General features: G+C 55.0%; 2 protein-coding genes across 2 annotated transcripts in view; one reads left to right on the top strand and one right to left on the bottom strand.

Moving 5' to 3' along the window:
- GASK1A (golgi associated kinase 1A) overlaps positions 1-12,187 on the top strand; it is a 49,422-nt gene extending 37,235 nt beyond the window's left edge. Inside the window, exon 5 of the mRNA XM_058678808.1 lies at positions 12,003-12,187. Coding sequence (XP_058534791.1) covers positions 12,003-12,024 — 22 coding nt within the window. The 3' untranslated portion in view covers positions 12,025-12,187. The remainder of the gene's footprint in view (positions 1-12,002) is intronic.
- POMGNT2 (protein O-linked mannose N-acetylglucosaminyltransferase 2 (beta 1,4-)) lies at positions 162-19,489 on the bottom strand. Its single transcript, XM_004581394.4, has 2 exons — positions 19,299-19,489; positions 162-2,464 (listed from the first exon to the last, which is right to left on the bottom strand). Exon 2 carries the CDS (start codon positions 2,344-2,346, stop codon positions 604-606), a length of 1,743 nt encoding a protein of 580 aa, XP_004581451.2. The 5' UTR covers positions 2,347-2,464; positions 19,299-19,489; the 3' UTR covers positions 162-603.
- Positions 19,490-20,298: the final 809 nt, after the last annotated feature.

Genomic DNA, 20,298 nt, shown 5'->3' with positions numbered 1-20,298 from the left:
AAATGGAGAGAACCCGGCCAGCCAGGAGACCCCACCAGCCTGCTTGCTTGCCAGTCCTGGCCACATTCCTGCTGTCACATGGCTAAACACCCAGGATCCCAGGGCCCCTGGCTAGGGACAGCAGCCCCTTCCCAGCGTCCAACGAGAGTGCTGGGCCGAGACGTTCATCACCATTTAATGAGTGCCCCCACAGACACCTTCACATTGTGCTACCGGCACAATGAACCAGCCAGCTGGCCAGTCCCAGCATTCCTCAGCCTCCGGAAACCTGGACCCTGACCAGGAGGATGCAGCAGGGGCACTGAGTCAGACAGCATCCCCGGGTCTGACCTCCCTTCCTCCTCCTCCCCTCAACCCTCCCAACTTCCTGCTAGGACCTTCTCCAGGAGTATGGGTGATTAGCAGACGACACAGGAGGGGCCCACTCTCCAGTTCAAAGAGCAGTGCCATGACCACCACCCCCAGATGCAGTAAGACAACACGTAGGCGTTGGCCCGGAGCAGGCCTGCCCAATAAATAGAGGAGTAATTGCCAACAGTCACGGCGACAACAGCGGCAGCAGGGAGTGCGGATCCAGGGCCACGGGGCTAGTGGGGCTGCCTGCTATGTGCTGCACACCAGCACATCCGCAAAGGGCCCCAGGAGGAGCTTGTTGAAGATGCAGCGGACCCACACCAGATAGGTGGTGAAGGGCTTGATGTTCTCCGTGAAGGTGTGGTTCTGCAGGGCCAGGATGTAAGGCACGTAGCTGTTCTCGCCCTGCTCCTGCAGCCACACTTCGTACTTGACCTCCCTCACCTTCAGGTACTTGAGGTTCCAGGGGATCTGCCAGGACACAGTGAGGCGGGCCTCGGAGGCGCCCTGCACGGACGCCTGGCACCGCGCCTCCCGCACCTTGCCCGGGTACAGGCTCACCGTCCACTTCTGCTTCCGTGGCCCTGGCTGGCCCTTCACCACACGCCGTATGGTTTGCATGAGGGATGGGATGTCCACCCTAGTGTCCTGATAGATCCGGAACAGCCACTCGGGGTTCCGGCAGCAGAGGTGCCGTGGGACCTCGCGGCTCTGCAGGATACGAGCCTGTTCAGCTCGGTCCAGGTGCGCGATGCCTCCCTGGTCCCAGGGCCGCTCGGGGTGCGTGACTGTGTTCTCGGGCATCATGTTACGCCAGGCAACATACTGCAGGTCCATGCCGGGCAGCAGGGCCAGCGTCTTGTAGGGTGTGTAGTGGTCAGGATTGACGCCATACGGGAAGAGCTCGACCACAGTTGCCCCACGGGGCAGGAAGAGGGAAGTGACCAGCTGCGCCCCATGCATACTGACCAGCATGGAGGCGTTGCTGACCAGCCGCACGACGTCTGCAAAGGTATGGTCCTCTAGGGACACGGTCACCGTCTTCATCTGGAACTCCTGGGCCAGCTCCAGCAGCAGCTCTGCCTCATTCAGAATGAGCCTGTTGTGGGTACGGCTGAAGACCAGAATGTACTCCTCACCCAGGGGGGGGCCCGAGTGGCTCACGTTCAGTTTTTCCATCATGAACTGTGCGAACTGCCGGATCTCGTTGCCTGACACGAGGATGTTGGCCTTGGGGCCTTGAGGCTGGACAAAGCCATACTGGTACCAGGTGGTGACCTTGGAGAGACCCACAAAAGCATGGGAGAAGCAGAGCAGCCGGCCAAGGGTCTTCAGCTGAGCCCGCAGCAGCGGCTGCTTGGGGCTGAGGAGCTTGTAGAGGTCAAAGTGGGCGCCCTCGCCCCAGCCCTCCATGAAGAAGAGCCGGGCCTCGTGGGCCAGGCCGGGGAACTGGCGCAGCGTGTAGAAGAGCGGCAACAGGTCGTCGTGGAAGACGTGCATGAGGTTGTCGGGATTGAAGCGGTTGGCGATGAGCGCCACGTCGGGCACGAACACGGGCTTGGGCATGAAGCGCAGAGCTGCGGCGGGCAGCTCCACGAAGTTGAAGTATTGGGTGTTGTGGTCCTCCACGGTGGAGAGGTCAAGCAGGGCCGGCTGGAAGCGCCGGGAGCCCAGGTTGGGGAGCATGACGGAGTTGTTGCCGTGGAAGAAGATGAACTCCTCGGCCTCGTTGGAGTAGCAGAGCCACTGGAAGCGGCAGAGGCGGTCGGTGTGCGTGCGGCCCGTGCACACCATGCGGGTGCCACCCTCCATCAGGCTCTGCAGGGCCTGCGGGTAGTCGATCCTCAGCGACGAGGCCGGCTCCAGGGCCTGCTGCCCGAGGGCCAGCTCCTCCTCCAGAGTGGCTGCATGCTCGCGCAGCCGCACATGCTTCCACAGGACGGCCGCCAGCACCGACACCAGGAGGGCGTTGAACACCGCTGACAGGTGCATCCTACTGACGCCCGCCAGCACGGCAGCGGGGCCCTAGAGGGACGGCAGCCACTGGAAAGTGCCCCAGGCTGGGTGAGCTGCTCTCATTCTTAGGGCCTCTCCAGTGGCCAGCAGAAGCCTGCATAGGGAGAGAAGGAAAAGAGAAAGGAGTTGGCAGTGTCTCCGGAGTCATCACAAGCCACCTTGGGTATCGGTGGGTCACTGTACCTGGCTTTGAGTCCTTACAGCCTCTGTGCTCAGCATTCTCTCCCTCCCCATTGCTTCCCTGGGTGACATGTACCCTTCCCTTGACTTGGTACTTGGCCACAAAACTAGCTTTAGCCAATGAGGTGTTAGCAGGGAGGACAAAAACCAAGGTTTAGTAAGTGCTTGAAAATGCTTGCTTATTTGTCTATCGACTAGAGCAGGTTCCATGTCATCCTTGAGGTCAGCCCAGCATCGCCAGGCTGCTTCTGGACGCACCTTCGGCTGGCTAAGCTGGACAGAAGCTACCACCCCACCGCTGCCTGGGCTGTGAAATGCGGCCATGGGAGAGTCCCCGCCCCATGCTGCGGAGAGAAGAAACACATCCAGAGCCTGCTGAACCCCAGGCCAAGTCTGTCCCTTTGCTGTGTGACCCTGGGCACGTCACTGTGCCTCTCTCACCTTTGGTGGCCTGGATGGTCAGTATAACACATGGGGCTGGCCTTGGCTTCTCACCTGGCTGGCAACTAAGTGACGCGAGATGCCAGGAATCGACACCAACCCACCTAAGCCAGCATACAAGGACCAGCTCCGGTGCTCCTCGCTGAAGGGACGAGGGACGAGGGAGGAGAAATGACTCAAGGCCCACCCCCTCCGCACCAGACACTGGCTCTCAGCCTTGCCCAAACCAGCGCAGCTTGCGAATAGCTGCTTCTTCTGGGACAGCATGGATTAGCCTTGAGCACTTTCCCTGACTTGACTTGCCTTGGGGTCGGGGGTGGTGGCACATTCATTCCTTGAAGTTGATAGGGGACACTCAGTTCTGCGGATTGGGATCCTGGCTTCCCTGGGAGTAGGTTGGGGTGGGGACCCACCTGTCCCTTGCGCCCGTGGGTGCTGATGGTACCCGTGAGGGCAGGGGACACAAGTTCTTCCTCCCTGTCTTTAAGGGTCACCTGCTGTGGAAGCCAAAATTCCCAGGTATACTAGTTCTGGGCCCCCAAATAAAGACATGGGGCAACGTAAGCAACGTGTGGGTCCCTGGGTACCCACACGTTTTGCAGTCCCTATCTTTGGGGCCACTGAGGGGGCAGTGGGTGGGGGGAACAAAGTCTCAGGCCTCTACCTAGCTCTGAAGCAGAACAGGTCGTTTTTCTGCTTTATATTCAGGGATAGTGTAGGGAGTTGAACAGTCTCCACAAATTCACATGTACCCAGGAACTCAGACAGCTCACCTACCCACAGAGCACTTGTGCAGCTGTTTATTGGGGAGGACCAATCACAGTGAAGAGTCACATTGTATGTTCCCACCTGCTGCACAGAGAACAAAACCTTGTCCCATGGCCGCTGGCTGCCACCTGCTGACCATGCAGGAAGTGGCTTGCGGGCAAAGATGGAGTGCCAAAGGGTGGCTGGGCACACAGGATCGCAGTGAACCTGTGAGTGGGAACTGCTCTGGCTGTGGTTATAGGGCTGGGCTGGCATTTTGACTTCTTACAGCCCTGAACATTCTAGCTGGTGTGGGGGAGAGCCGCCCTGGAATGCATGAAGCCACTGCTTGGGGATGTGGTCTGGGACTCCCATTTCTGAGCTCGGCACTCCAACCCTAAGAACTATTTGGCATTGCTTTTCCTGTAACCCAGCTAACTTGGGCAGACAAAGCCCTCTCCCTGGGAGAGGAGAGAAAGTAAAGCAAACATGGATGGTGGACCCACGAAGATCTGTAACAATTTTCCACATGAGTGCTACCAGCTGGCAGGGAACCAGGATTGTGGTGCCATAAGTAATGGGCAGCAAGTGAGTTCCAGACCAGCTTGACAGACCGTTAAGTGCCCAGGGCTCCTTCTGAGCAGGAGAGAAGATCCCTCTGGCTCAGCTCTTCCCTGGGGCTTGCGGAAGTAACTGACAGGTGTCTGAGGCAGAGAGGCTGTCCAGGGCATGTGATCCCATGAGACCAACAGTCCAGCCTGGCTGGAATAGAGGGTTTACAAAAAGACTGAGTGGAGAGGCGCATACAGTATTCGGCATGTCCACCTGTGAGGTCAGATCATGGAATCGGAACTCTCCATGGCCAAAAGGGAACTTCGGCCGCAGGGAGAGAGGCCACAGTCTCGCGGCTGCCTCTGTGGCTGGGCCTGGCTTCCCCTACAGTCAGTGCTGTAGGTCTCCAGGGCAGGGTCACCAAGAACCCAGCAACTCTGCAGCTGAAAATACCCCCTGAAAGTCAGGATTCCCACACCCCCACGGGAGACAAAGGGAGTCAGGCTCCACACTGATGGGTACACCAAGGTCTGTCCCTCACATGAGACACCTTCTATGAAGTCGGTCTGCGTGGCTCAGCAACCTTTCTTCTCTGAAGGTAGCATGCTGGGCCTTATCTATTCCCCATTTCCGAGATCAGACGCATTCAGGGTGGTATGGCCATAGACGACAACCGACAACCTATTCCCCATTTCCAAGGACAGATGTTATCCCTGCCTTTGCCTCTCCAAATAGACCCGCCCCACCCAGAGAGTCCCCGTCGCACCTCTCCACCCAGGAACTGTTGTGCTGCTGGGCTGACCTGCGGACACGTGGCCATTTATGATCAGACCAGTGCCCCACGGTCATATCTACTGTCCCATGGTTCTGCCACAGAAACCAGCTATGGTCACCATCACGATGGGTGGGAGGGCAGGTGGGACGGTGGCTCTCAGAAGAGAAAGCCTGCAGACTCGGCCAAGCCAGGCCCTCAGCTGCGGGTCTGACACTTCCCGAGGACAGAGGAGGAGCTGGGATCCAGAGAGAGGCAGGCAAGAGAAAGTTCATTCATCCTGAAAGTCACAAGAAGAAAAACCAAACCCAGAGAGTAAGTGAAGGGACAAAAGGAATTTAAGGAGAGAATGCAAATAGCAAGGGGTCAGAGGGCATGGTGAGTGCCCACATGCAGAAGCTGCTGTTCTGTCCAGAGTGAGAGCTTGGCAGCAGGGGCACTGGCCACCATGAGCACACAGCAGGCCCTGGCTTCTAAGCACCATTTTCTACTAAGTGAGCCAGAATTCCTTGGAGAACAGGCTGGTTCCAGGGCTAGCATGGTGGAAGTACAAGGGCTTGGAACACCTTGCAGAGCCAGAATGCGAGACAGCACTCCAGAAAATGGTGAGGACTCAGGAGCCAACCTGAAGGGGCTCCCAGGAGCTCAATGTGGGGCACTCGGAGGGCCAAGACTAAAGAATGATAGTTGGGGCCTGGCGGTGTGGCCTAGTGGCTAAAGTCCTCACCTTGAAAGCCCCGGGATCCCATATGGGCGCCGGTTCTAATCCCGGCAGCTCCACTTCCCATCCAGCTCCCTGCTTGTGGCCTGGGAAAGCAGTCGAGGACGGCCCAATGCATTGGGACCCTGCACCCGCGTGGGAGACCTGGAGGAGGTTCCTGGTTCCCGGCTTTGGATCTGCGTGCATCGGCCCATTGCGGCTCACTTGGGGAGTGAATCATCGGACGGAAGATCTTCCTCTCTGTCTCTCCTCCTCTGTGTATATCTGGCTGTAATAAAATGAATAAATCTTAAAAAAAAAAAAAAAAGAATGATAGCTGAGGATCGTGACCCACAGCCTCAAGAAATAGCTATGAACAAATGCTCACATAAATAAATAGAAGAGACAGCTCTTCCTTCTAGAATGCCAATGAATAAGTGTAAAACAGTGATGAGAGTAGAAAACTCAACATTCAGCTGGCAGCACAGAATCAGCGCTGCAGGCGGGACCTGCTGACATCTGCCAAAGTTGGTGGTCAGAGTGTGAGGATCAACAAGATGTTTCCATGGTGTCAAAGTATCTCTCCCCATGAGATACACATCAATTACAAAGGTAAGCACAGAAACCACAGCCCAGATGCTGGGCACCAAGTCACCAAGTTAACTGCTCCAGTAAGAACAGATCGACAGCATGAAAGCCTTGCAGTGATGCAGTGGGGGGGGCGCAGCACATGACTGTGGTTGCCTTGTCCAAGCCAGGTAACTTCAACCTGCAGCGCCCAAAGGCAACCTTAGTGTAGCTCCACTTCTGGCCCTGAATGAAGCCCTAGTGGACGGACAATGGAGGAAAGATCTGGCCAGTCCTCACCAGTTAAGGTTCTAAAAGCCAGGGTGGGGGGAGACCTCGAAGCTCCCCCAGATTAGGTAGAGCGAGAAGACACCACTGCTAAATGCATATGGGATCCTGCTTTGCCACCAGGGCCAGAAAATGGACGTGAATAGGACAATGGTGAGCTCTGAGTAAGATCTGTGATTTTGTCCTGGCTTCCATCATCATGCTTAGGTCCTCCGTGACATCAACATTAGCGGGAAGCTGGGCGACATGGCTTTTGCAATTTTTCTGTAAGTCTAAAATTGTTTCAAAATTAAAGTTTAAAAGAAAGCTTGAGAGGGCCAGGCATGGAGGTGCATCAGGTTAACCGCACCTGAAATGCTGATATCCCACATAAGTGCTGCTCCGCGTCTGATGCGGCTCCCTGCTAACCTGCCTGGGAAAGCAGTGGGTGAGGACTGAGCGGCTGGGCTCTGCCACGCCCGAGAAGCCAAGTGGAGTTCCAGACTCCTGGCATAACCCAACCCCGTTCTGGCTGTTGTAGCCATTTGGGAAGTGGACCAGTAGATAGAAGATCTCTATTTCCCCAACCCTTTCAAATCAGTAACTAAATAGCTCTTTTTCTAAAAAATAAAACTTGGGGGAAAAAAAAAACCCACAGCAGGATGCGATTTGTTTCAAAATACTCGAGCAAAACAACAGTGTGCACAGTGACAGAGGGATGTTGACTGTTGTGCGGAAGGAGGACTGGTTCTTTCCAGGATCCTCTACTGAATCTGACATAGTAGGAAGTTAAAAAGGAAACAATAAAGGATGAAATAAATCATTATTATAAATGACAAGAGAATTCTGGAGAGCAGATGAGAAATAAAATATCTGGAATTAAATCAACATAACTTCTCCCTCCGAAATGGGAGGCAGATGCGTGTGGCACGCACGGATGCATGCTTTGATCTGATCAAGGCGAGAACAGTTTCCAACAGATGCTGGGAGAGACAGACAGCCCTGGGCAGCCCAGCAAGATGCTCAGGAGGACGCAAGAAGGGGAGCCCGCAGACAGAGGTGGGAGCTGTTTTCTGTTAGATACTCAGCCCCTCCCCTGCTCCAAGGCCTGCTGACACACGCTGGCCCACAAGGGCTGTCCCTGGTTTCTTCAGGGTCCCAAGTTAGGAAGATCTGCTGTGGGCAGGGACAGAACCACAGAATATTGTTCTAGAAACAGCTCCACGGTTTAAGGCAAGGGTCCTGGAGGGCAGACTGCTCAGGTGTTTCCCAGCTTTGCCACAGGGAAGCCAGGCAGATGGCACCAATGTCATGGCAGAAACGGATGCAGAAACCCCTCAGATCCATGCTCCCAGGTTGGAATGTGGAGGCTCCTGGCATGACCAGAAGGGTGCGGCTCTGGACAAGCACCAGAGGGGTGGTTGCCCACAGTGGTCATGAGCCTGCAGTGCATATCTCTGGTGGCTGCACTCTTTGCCTTGTCTCACTTGTCTCCTGTTCATGGACCCAGGACCCAGCACAAAAAACCCACTTGCACTTGAATCTTTATGTCAAGATGTGCGTCCAGCAGAACCTGATTTGTGGGGAGCGGGGTGCTAAAGCCGCTCCTCGGACTGGGAGGGGCCGTTACAAGATGGCGGCTGGCCCAGGGCCAGGAGGTGGAGCTGGTCTCGCCAGCAGGTAAACAGGAAGTCGCAGGGATAGGCTAATGCCCCCCTGCCCCGCGATTGCTGGCCTATCAGATGGTGCCAAGTGGACCCACGGGGAGAAGTGATTGGTGGAGAACTATTATAAAAGTAGCCGGTAAAAGCTGGACACGGACAGACGGACTGACGGCCGGACGGAACAGACAACGAAGAAGAAAGACGAAGAAAGACAAGAAAAACTGAGGGGCGACGGGAGACAGACTGGGGGGCGACGAGGAGAAAGACTGGGGAATGAAGCAGAGAGTACAGGAAGAAATGTGGGAAGGAGGGTGGCGGGAAACGGGAGGAAGGGTGGCGGAAGAAGCGGAGAGGAAAACTTAGACAAATGGGGACAGGCGCAGCGGAGAGAAGGATTAAACAGCCGCTTTTGGCAGTGAGCGTGCCTCGTTGTTTTAGTGTCGCTGCTGGTCAGTGACACTGATTCACACATGATGTTGCTGCATTTTGTCACCGAGGAGATAACAAAGAAAACCACCTGACTGTGAGGTAGCAGGTGGCCAGTCAGGAACTGGGCATCAGGGGTCACCATAGAGTCCTTCCAGCCCCGCTCCATGTGTCCCTGCTCCAACCGCACGCAGCGGCCTCTATAAGCCAGGAGCCTGAAGGATCAGGCAGAGCCCCTGAAAGGTTTTCAAAAGGCAGCAGATGGAGACAAAGAATGCATTAATCAGATCCCTCTCCCAGAAGATAAAGAGGTTTCTCCCCACCAACCTATCGAATGTTCCTAGATAACCAACACAGTCCTCCAGGAGGGGAAATCAAACCGGGCACAGCTCCTGGCTGGACAACAGACACAGTCACATCCCTTTCTCCACCAGTGCCTGGTGAGCCTGTGAGACACAGCAACCCTGGGACAGCGGCAGGGGGAACAGGGACACTCTCCTTGCCCTTGGAGACTGGACAGGGTGCAGCTGGAGCTGACCAGGGCTGTGACATGCCGATGCCTGACTCCATGTTCCAAGGGGCCCCGTGAACCAGCGGCCTCCCAGGCTGCTGCTGACCAAGGGCTCAGAACCTGTTCCACCTGCAGCTCTGCGTGCCCCACTGCATCTGTCACCTGGTTCTGCTGGAATGGGTTTGGGAGCCAGAATCCCAGCATCAGAGGGAACCCCACCCTCCTCTGTTCTCTTAATGTCTTTCTTGGGACCCCAAAAGCAAAGCTCATCCCCCTTTTGCCCAGACAGAGGCTAAGGCTGGCCAGACATCCAGAGTGCAGGTTCCACGCTTTCTAGCGTGCCGAAGCTGCTGCTCAGAGCCGAGGGCTGCCTGCCAGGGTCCCTCGTACGACAGCAGGTAAGGAGGCATGGAGGCACGGATCACCCAGGCAACAATTAGTACGTCTCCACCCACAGCCTCCCTGTACATCGATGCAGTTTCTTTAGATTCAAAGGGCGAGAATGAAGGTCTGATAATGTGGCAGGCATGTAGGGCCCCACCACACACCAGGCTGAAAACCTCACCTAGAACTCCAAAAGGCTGGGAAGTGTACAGGACAGGATGTTGCTGACCTGACCCTTCCAAGAACAGGAAAGGAAGACGAACCCTTGCCCTGTGTGGACAAGGACCTGCCAGGCATCCTGGCACAGAGCCCAGGGGCCCTGCCTCTGCTCCCAGCCTGACTGGTCTCAGCAGCCGGGATAGCTGGATGGACTGCAACACAGAAAGCCAAAGGGCCACCGCGCATGCGATATTTTTACTTAGCAGGGTTTGAAAAGCTTCTCAAATCCAGGCGTTGTTATTCTTCTGCCCCAGAGCCCCCTGAGTTCCGGCTAACAGAGCAGATGCAGTATTTCTGCACCAGGCACGGGGCTGCTGGAGGCCGGCAGGGGCCCTGCTGCGTTGACCGCTGAGGTCTTGTTGTGCGAGCAGTCTGAAGATCAGGCCTGGCAGGGCCAAGCAAAATGATCAACTCAAACCCTGACTCTACAAGGTCCAGGGCTAATCCTAAGACTGAGTTCTTTGGAAAGAAAATTTTTACATGGTGCTGCAGGCAAGAAACAAGTGTTTTTTGAAAACTTTGCTAGGGCCTTCCATACCTAACGCAGCAGTTGATCATCGGGGCAGGTGGTTGTTAAGCTATGGCTGAGGTCTTAGGGAGAAAGCTACCAGCCACCAGAAAAGTCAGACAGAGCAGGACCAGGTGTCTGAGGACGGGAGCTGTGACAGTAACAAGGCCCGTGGCTGGTCAGGCCTGAGCCCCGGGCAGCACCGGTTCCTACATTCCTAGAATTGGCCACGTGCTTTGCTCGTCTCCTTCTCTGCGTCTGTGAGGATCCACCTGTGGCCCCTTTGGCTGGGACGGGGAGGAGTCGACCCACAGGTGAATCAGGTTTATGAAACAAGGGATGAATAAAAGCCTCTGGAACTGTCCCCCCCCAGGGGGAACCCGTGGGCTGCTCCACTGTCAGGAAGTCTCTCTCGTGTCTGTTTTCTCAGTGAGCGGCGCGGGGACAGGCACAGGGTTGGTCTACTCCTGCAGAGGTGGGATTCCCTCCAACTGCAGACTTCGTAAAACCTCCTGTATCTTGTTCCCTCACACGTCACCCTCTCTTAAAAAGCCCCTGGCTCATGCTGTGCCTGCACAGACGCCCGCGGAAAGGGGGTGATGACACTGCAGCAGCAACTTGGAACGAAAACAAGAAAAGCTCTCATCTACACAAGCTTCCAAAGTCTGGGAACCAGTTCTCTGTTCTTCACGTGGGGAACGCATGGCTTGTTAGGTACACAGCTCTCAGAGCGTCTGCTACTGCCCTGAATGGGACGAAGAGCCGTGCAACCTCGGCTTCCTTCCTAAGCCAGTCTGCAGCCCGACTCTCAAGGCTGACTAGGTCTTCTTAACAAGTGTTAAATTGGAGTTGGAGCGCCACCCTTCCCCCACATGCTCAGGTGTTTCCCAGCTTTGCCACAGGGAAGCCAGGCAGATGGCACCAATGTCATGGCAGAAACAGATGCAGAAACCCCTCAGATCCATGCTCCCAGGTTGGAATGTGGAGGCTCCTGGCATGACCAGGATGGTCTTCCCTCACCTGGGACAGGGTGGGGGACAGGAGGGGCAGTATCATGTAGCTACTCCCCCTTCCAGGCTCCTAAGCAATGCTGGGGGTCTCACTTTCTTACTCTCCTGATTGAAACATGAAGTGAATAGAAAGCTCTTCCTCGCCCATCCTGCCCTTTTGGGTCCCCCACCCCTGAACATGGCCTCCGTGTGTCTGGTTTCCTTGCGTTTAAATAAGCTTTTTTCACTTTGTAAGCTGCATTTGCGCCTGTACTTAAAATGCTTTTGAAGTAAGAGGCAAGAACCCAGCCCACAATAGTTTGGCTAAAGTAGAAATCATCTACCGATTTCCTGTCTGGATTCAAAAGCTGCTTGGACAGTTTAATAATTCAAAACTACTTTAAAGTAACTGGGTTAAAATTCTGTATGTTCTTGTAAAGGTTTCTTCTCTAATTTACAGGCACCGAGGGTTATTTGTGATGCAAATGAAAGAAGCCTTAGGTAGTAAAGACAGGCTAATTCTTTCAAGGCTTTCCTATCTTTTTGTAACTGACTTCGGTAACAAAGCCTTTTGCACCCCCCCCCCAAAGTCTAAGTGTTTTGTTAAATTTATTGAATGTAATTGCTTTTCACAGCTTTTTTTTTAATGCTCAGGTCTAATTTTCACTTTGACCAAATGCTTTGACAATTCTTTTACATGTAAAGCTCTAAGAAAAACAGACTTTGACATAGAAGCTTTGAGCTGGAACCCTGGAACGCTCATCAAAGACAAGGCTCTCAGCTGGCAGAGGTTATAACTGCCCGGCCTGGGTGTTCTCCAGGACTAAGCCGGGAGAAGCCTCAGGCTCCAAGAAGTGCCGCAAGCAGCGCCCCTGTGGAAGGCTACAAACCACCAGGGGCCCTAACAACAACCCAGGGGTGCCCCGTGCTGTCCTCACCACCCCTCTCTGCTTGAAGTAGCTACAGCCGACCTCACCACACCCCCACATCCCAGGCAGCAACGGGGTTCCTGCTGCTGGGTGGGGAATGCAAGTTGTATAAACTAACGGAGCAGTTTGCTGAAGAACAAGACTATTCGCCTGTAACAAGTTTTCTTTTTTCTTGACCATTTAGAAAAACAACAAAAAACAGTGTATGTGAGGTGGGGGGAGAAGCTGCAGGCAGAAACTGGTTGGTTTTCCTAGGGCGTCTGGCAGGGAAAGTGGCAGCCTGCTGAAACCCAGAGGGGCAGGCGGCTTCTTAACCTCGGGCAGCACACGTTCCTGGGGTGATTGGCTGCGGGCTCGCCTCCTCCACCTCAGGCCCTCCCAGCTGTGGCAGATTAGTCTACAAACAAAAACCCTGCAGGTGAATTAAGTTGGTATGAATTATGGTTCCTCAACTGAGTATAATTCGCTTGGACAGGGGGTTGAGTTGAACCCGTGGGCTGCTCCACTTTCAAAAACGTCTCTTTGTGCCTTTGTTTTCTGGTTAAAAGCCGCTGGGCCAGGCACGGGGCCCATCCTATCTCATGGGTTTCTTGACTGCCAGCCTTCAAACACCTCTGGTATCTTTGTCCTCCCTTGTCACGCCTCGCCCCCTGCTGGACATCTGTGACACTGCCGCCACCCTGGCCTGGGAGGCCATGGGGCAAGGCCTCCCTTGTCTCATGACCCTGTCCAGTTACTTCTTCCCGTACAAAGTCAGGTCTGGGGCAGGAAACCTCCTCCCAGAAGCAAGGGGAACATCAAAAGGGCGCTTGCCCTGAACGCCCACCTTCCAGCGCTGAGTGGATCTGCACAGGAAATCCTTGCTACATAGACACTTGCGGAGGCCGGCAGCAGGGAGCAGGGCTGGGGGAATGGGAGTGGGGGTCCTTGGGGTTTCTCCTTGTCCTCCCCACAGCAGGTTTTGTTCAGGTGTGGACAGGCTGGGCATGACTGTATTATTAACTACTGTTAGCTACTACAGCACAGTCAGGCCGATGGCGGCTACCCAGCACCACTGGGCAAGCGGTGACCAGAGACCCAACCCCCCGCTGACTCCCCCTCCGCCCCAGCCAGACCCTCAATGGGTGGGTGCTTTTGTTTTTTTTTTCCCATGAATTTGTATCCAGAGACACAAGAAGAGAAAGCGGGAACAGGGCTCTGCTTTACCTGACAGTGGAGTATGTGACAGAGTTTTAAAAACCTGAAAATAAAGCCGTCCCTCCTCTCATGGTGGCCACTGGTAGCACCTGAAGTGACACAGCGGTCAGTCCGGGGATGTGGACCTGGCTCTGCTAGTGGGGGTGGCCTTGGAGCTGCTGGGAGGTGAAGAGGGCCCGACGGGGAAGCAGTCCCTCCTTGTGTCCCATGAAAAAGAGAGGGACCTCTGGACCCTCACAACTAGCCCCCCACCACACCACCTCACCCCCAAGAGCCCTCTGCTTTGTGCCAGCATGATGCCATCTGGCTTTTGCTTAAAAAGCCCTGTGCCACATGTGTGTGTCCAAAATGCTCCCTAGAGAAAGAGCAGAGGGCAGCGTCTGGTTCAGAAGTCAGCAGGTGGCAGGACCCACTGCTGCCCTGGTGGCACACATCCTCCAAGCAACAGGAGTGCGAGGTGAGAGCTCTCCCATGCCCTGCGTTTAGACTTCGGCTCTTGGCATCGCGGCTGGCTCTCTTCTCTGCTCCAGTGTCCACTTCCTCGCCTGTGCCATGGGACTAGGAACCTCCAAGGGGCCTGAGAAGATTCAGAAAGCTGATGCGTGTGCAGGCTCCAACGTGGCAGCTGCCGTCCCTGTCCTGCCACTGGGCTTCCCAACAGCAACCGGGCAGGAGTCCAGCCACGCTCTGGCTCAGCGTTGATTGGTTTCCCCTTCTCCTGTGAACGGCGCTCTGTACATTCAAAGGAGCTTCTTCCAGGCTGAGCAGCCAGTTTTCAGCTCAAAAGTAACAACCAACATTTTTTGTTCCAGGCAGTGGGCTAAAAGCTGCATGTTCATGTTTCCATTTAATTCTCAAGCCAATGGTAAGAGGCTGACGCCATCTCTAGCACCCCCATTTTACAGATCAGAACACAGAGGTGGTACTTATCCTCTGAGATAAGTTCAAAGTCCCTTAGTTGCCCAAATCCCTTAGTTTGGATGGAAAGCAGTGTTCTGGAAGTATACGGAACTGGCATTAGTAAACCAATGTTTACAAGTACTTGGAACTGAAACATTCACCCAATATTGTTGGCAACTTTGGACACTTTTGGCTACTGGGTTTTCAAAGAGAGGTATTTACATTTAGCAAAATTTGGTTCTTAGGAAATTTAACAAATTTAATGACTGAGACATTTAATATTAATCAAAGTTCGTACTCTTGGACCAAAGCTTTTTTTTTTTTTTTTTTTGAGAGGCACAACAGAGCGTCTGGCTACCAGTTCACTCCCCAAATGCCTGAGGCAGCAGCAACTGGGCTGATGCTGAAGGCAGGAGCCAGCTCAAGCCTGGTGTTTCTGTAGATGGCAGGAAACCAGTTATCTGAACAATCATCGCTGTCCCCCACCCCCCGGGCCTGCATTAGCCAGAAGCCGGGGCTTACGTGTGAACCAAGAACTCTGCCGAGGACATGGGCGTCTGACCCAAAGGCCACATGCCTGCACCCTAGAAGAAAACCCTAACATGGGTCACATCTCCTTGCTCCATGGAAGGAGCACAGCCAAAGGGGGAGGCGTGAATCCTTTTGCTAACCAATGGCTGGAATTCTACCTTCTCCAGAAATAAGTAGGAAACCTCTCAAAGGGGGAACCCCCGTAAAATTCAAGTCTGTTTCCTAAGAAGCAGAAAGTTGCCTTACATAAAATACACGAGCCCAGGGAGTTCATGCTGGGAGGGCACTGGTGTGGGGCCATGGCCTCTGGTCCGTGGTGCAGAGCCAATCCTGAATTGAGCATGGAATTGGTCATGAGGGCGGCTCCTCAGTCTGTCCTGCTTTATGAACTTGCCCATTGTTAAGAGCCAAAAGGCCAGCTGTTTCCTAGAATGCTCCTCAATTTGGGTTTCTGTGTGACTGGAGGCAGGTTATGCTCTTTGTTGAGCATTGGTCTCACGTGTCAGCATCAAATGACCTCACCCTGGGTGACTCTCTCTCACCACCCAGAGGCAGCCAGGACCAGCAATGCAGGAACAGAGCTGCTCCCCTGCAGAGGAGAAGCCATTGGCCCAACCTCTGAGGCAAGGCTGCTCCCGAGGGTTGGGAGGCCACCCTTTCTCCGTGGCTGGGCCCACCAGGCAACCGCAGCCCCCAAGTGCACATGCACACTGCGGGGACACAACTGTGCAGGCTGCTCTGGGAACAGCAGAGAGAATCCCTAGGGAGGTGGGGGCTCAGCATGGCGAGTGGGGGGGTGCTATTGTGAGGTTCTGCAAAGTGGAGAGTGAGCCATGCATCGGCAGCATCGGCCATCACTCGGGGAACATGTGGTCCCTCTGTGTGCGCTGAAGTTTTGAATAGCACAACTGTAGGCGTTTCTGTCCAGCTCAACCAAGGATATCCCTGCCATCAATACAGGCTAAGTGACTTCTGCCCCCAGCCTCTGCTGAGATGTACAAGCTTGCCTTGCATGAGACAGAGGGTCCTGCTGTCCTCCAAGCTCCTGATCCACTCCGCCCACACAGCCTGCAGTGCCCGTAGGGCAGCATTGCAAGAAATGAATCCAGCTCTCTTGGCCACAGCTAAATGGGCGGGGGCTAGTCTAAAGTGGCCACCAGTAGGAGACAGAAAGGGACCCCCTGCATGCTGGCAGAGAGAGGGCAGGTCCCCCGAGAAAGGAGCCTCTGAACACAGCTAGGGCAGCTGTTGCTCCAGTTCCTTACAATGGCCACTGCTGCCCTCCCGGAAGCATACCTGGTGCCCCCTGCTCCAGGATGTGCTGTGATTCCCGCCACAAAACCGCACACCCAAAGAGTCCTGAACGTGCCTCACCACAGGGCATGTCCCAAACAACCCATCCCAGGGCCTCCATGAGAAAAGGTAGCAACGGGGCAGACATCAGACCAGGGCCCCCATTCCCCGCCTGAGGCCTCGCCCAGGACATGACAAGGAAGGAACTCTGTGCCTTACAAAATCAGGGAAAGAACAACCTCCTAATGTATTCCACTGCACTCAGGTGCATTTCAGGGAGGACAGGGGGAGCAAAGAACGTGGAAGGATCGACTCCCAGCCAGGCCACGTCAAGACAAGAGGATGCTGGCCTCTGCAGCAGATAGAAGAGCTTAAACCTGCCCACCCCCCATCTTCACTTACTAAGCACCTACTGGGTGCCAGGCACACCCCTGCCCACTTCCTGTCACATTTCTTGGAAGCCTCTCAAAAGCCTTCCCACTAGTATTATCCCTATTTTCTTTTCCATCCTAGGAACTGAGCCTTCATGAGTTAATATTTAAGGTCTGCAGGCTCAAGCTCAGAGCATCAGGGCTTGAATGCACCTGTGACCCAGGGGGTGGATACCTTGCTCATCCGTCCAGAGCCTCGAAGGAACAGAGAGAAGCTTGGCAGACCCCAGGGCCAAGGGTTTTTATTATACAAAGAGCAAGGCAGGTCTGGATGTGTTAGGAAACCAGACCTGCAGGCCCTCGGTGGTAACTTAGCAACCCAAGGCTTCTCGCTGTAATTACTCCCCGGCTAGCTAGGCAGAAAGAGTATGCGGCTGTGACAGGTGGCTTGGGCTGCTGTGGCTGCTCTCGCCCCAAGGAAAACACAGCGACACATCAGGGTGATAACCATCCCAGCTACCTTAGTGTTAAGCTGGGTGGGTCAGCCATTAACACGGAGTTATAAAACCCCACTTGTTAGAGCTAAAAGAACCCTTGGAAATGATTTGCTCTATCTTTTAATAAACACAAGGTCTTGGGAGGCAATGTGAGCTCACAGGATTAAAATGGTCGCCTAGGGACTCTCCTCCTGCCCAGCCTCGAGGGTTGCCCTTGCGCAAAGTAGGGACTGTCTGGGTGCACAGAGGCAGTGCCCGATCCCAGACTCTCCCAGCTGCACCACAAGCACACTGTTCTCATAACCAACTTCTTCAGTCCCACCCAGCCCTGAGGGAGAGGCTGTGTGTGTTGGAGGGGGAGCCTGCTGAGGCCCCAGGGTGTGCGTGGGCTGCCTCTTCCTAAAACCTCAGCCCCCAGACTCCCCCAGCAGCCAGCCCCCTCCTCACCCAAGAGCAGGCAGAGAGAGCCAGGCTGTGGGGTCCAATGTCGAGGCCAAATGGTGCAAGGATACTCCCCTGCTGCCACAGGCTCCCCAGGAGGTACCTGGGCCTCAAGGATGGCCAAGACCACAGCAGGCAGATAGCAGAAGGCAAGGGCCCTGGCTCTGACAATCGTTCTGACATCAGTCTAATAGTGATATGACACTTCCTCCTTCCCTGGCTCTTAAGCCATGCCAGGCACACTGCCATGAGCCTGACCTGCCTTACCTACCTACCACAAACCTGCCGAAGGTGCCATGAATGCCATTTCCCATTCAGGCACGTATGCCCATAGGCATTGTAGGGACAGCTCTGGGGCTGGAATGTGAATCCTGGGTGGCAGCTGTGTGTTCCGCCTTTCACAATGATTGCTTTAGCCAGTCTTCAAAGCCCTGGACACTTGGGCAGGTCCTGAGGGAAACCTTCCCTGCTGACAACAGGCTGGGACTGGCGAGTGCCCTTGGGAATGTGGCGTTTGCTAATTTCATTTTCTGGTTGGCTCAGTCTCCATGAGGGAGGTACTCAATATTTTCTAAAGCAAAGCTCAAAGCAGGAACTTGCCAACAAGAAGCTGGGTCAAAAACACTGAAGTGGCTGTGACATGCCAGCACCTTCAGGCTCCAGGGATGTTCACAGGGTCCCCAGCACCGGCCTCGCTCGACCTGCTGCCGTCCGAGGACCTCCAGCCCCCTCCCTCTCCTTTAGTTTTCCAGGGACCCTGGGCTTGAGAACAGCCAGGCTGGCCATCTTTGAGAATGCGGGCCTATGTTTGACATGGGCTCAGTCACCTCCTAGGAGCCGGCCTCCGAGAGGACAGAGACGGGTTCCAATCTCAGTGCTAGCATCAGCCCACAGGCACGTGTGTTCCACATCCAGCCCCGAGTCTAGGAGAACCAGCCTGTGAGGAAGGACCCATCCTCTCCACTGTGCGGAGAAAGAAGCAGAGGTTTGGAGGAAGCAAACAATGCATCCAAGGACCCACAGCTAGCCAGAGCCAGACACCCAACAGGAAACACTTGGTAAGGCAGCCTGCGTGATCCGGGCATCCGGGTGAGCTCAGAGCCATTCAACGCCAACAAGCTCACCCCCTGAAGACTTCAACTGAACTCTTCCCATTTAGGAAGGGGAGGTTCAGTGGGGCTGTTGACGTAAGCAGGATCCTGGCCGGAGGATCCCACCCTTCAGCGGAGAAATCCCACCAGTGGATGGGGACCAGGTAGTGCGCACGCACACACACAGAGCATGGGAGCGGAGGTCCACCGGGCTCTTCCCTCACAGGCTACCCTGGCATGGTCAACCAGGCCCGGGCAGGCTATCATCACAGGGCATTCAGCAGGTGTCTTCCTGTGCCCCATGAGGCCCAGCTCAGGAGACCTGGGCCCCCTCGGTGCACCTTGCCAGTCTCCTGGCCACTAGCCCTCAAAGCACAGCATCGCCCCCAGCAGCTCCCGTCCCCCTATTCCCAAGAGAAAGGGTGTGGGGCCTGTGCCCCAGGGCCCGCCATGAGTTTAGGGCTTCGGCCCACAGGTCTGGGGGTGCCACTTCGCACCAGGCGCCAGGACCCCGAGAGTTCCCATCCACCAGCATCCCCCGCCCACCTGCGAGCCTCTTCCGGGCCGCAACACAGTTACTGTCTCGTACTGGAAACTCCACCCGCCCCTGAAGGTATCCTCACATCTCGGGCTCACCTCAGGCCCAGCACGGGCGCCGTGCCCTCAGGGACGCGCGTCTACGGCCAGATGCCGCCACCCCAAGCCGGCGGGGGCGCGGAGGCTGCGCCAACCCCGGGCGCACCCGTCTCACCTGAAGCCCAGCCTTGGCAGCACTGAAGCCACCCCTGCGACGCCGGCTTTCCCACCCCGCCGCCGGCCTCTAGCGCCCACTCCGAGCCCCAGAGGTGAGGCGGAGAGCGCAGGTACCGGTGGGTCGTCTAGACAGCTGTCGCCGCCGCGGGGATCGCAGGTGTCAGCCGTGCGTCTGCTTGGCTGGTCAGCCCAGCGCGGAGCTTGGCGCAGGCGCAGGCCCTAGGGCACCTGGGAATTGTAGTTTTAATCCGAAGACAAACACCGCCCCCAACCTGCAGAATCATGGGAGTTGTAGTTTGCGCTCTCCCGCATCCTCATACCTGCCAGAATAATTTTTTTTACTGGCAATACTACATGTTGGTGAGCATGCAGAGAACTCGATCTGTCCTACATCCGTGGAGGAAAGGGTTTGGTTATTTCTTTAGAAAATCTAAACATGCCTGTGCATGACATCATGAGTTCAGGGAAACAAACTCACATCCACACACAAAACTGGTCATGACACCTTTGGAAATGCCAACAGCTGGAAACAAAGTCCCTCAGTGGGTAAATGGTTCAAAAAACTGACCCTTCCATACCAAAGATACTATTCAGTAATAAAACAGTGAAACAATTGGGGCATGGGGGGCAATTGGAGCATTTTTTCTGGCTGAGAAGAGGCAGTCTCCAAGGGTGATGTACAGCTCACACAGCATTCTTGCAATGAAAAAGGCACACAGATGGTCACAGTGTTGGTAATTGCCAGTTAAGGACAGAGTATGGGGACATGGTGGGCATTGCTAGATGAGGACAGTAGGAAGGAGGTCTTTGGGGTAATGAAATAGTTCTCTGTCTTGATGGCATATGAATCTACACGTGTGGTCAAAATGACCTTTGCGAGCATCAAGTTTCTGATGTTGATATTGCATTACAATTACGTGCTAATTAGCTCTGCAGGGAAATGCCTCGAGTTCCATGGAAACTGCCTGCACCTATCTTGGCAACTTCTCCTGAAGCTG

The sequence above is a fragment of the Ochotona princeps genome, chromosome 21, assembly GCF_030435755.1.
Source record: "Ochotona princeps isolate mOchPri1 chromosome 21, mOchPri1.hap1, whole genome shotgun sequence".
In the NCBI taxonomy this organism is placed as follows: Eukaryota; Metazoa; Chordata; class Mammalia; order Lagomorpha; family Ochotonidae; genus Ochotona; species Ochotona princeps.
The sequence above is the reverse complement of the archived record's forward strand: the minus strand, read 5'-3'. Positions and strand labels throughout refer to the sequence as shown.

Bases quoted from the DNA above. Each gene is read 5' to 3' on its own strand.
- POMGNT2 (XM_004581394.4), bottom strand. From the start codon at position 2,346: ATGCACCTGTCAGCGGTGTTCAACGCCCTCCTGGTGTCGGTGCTGGCG.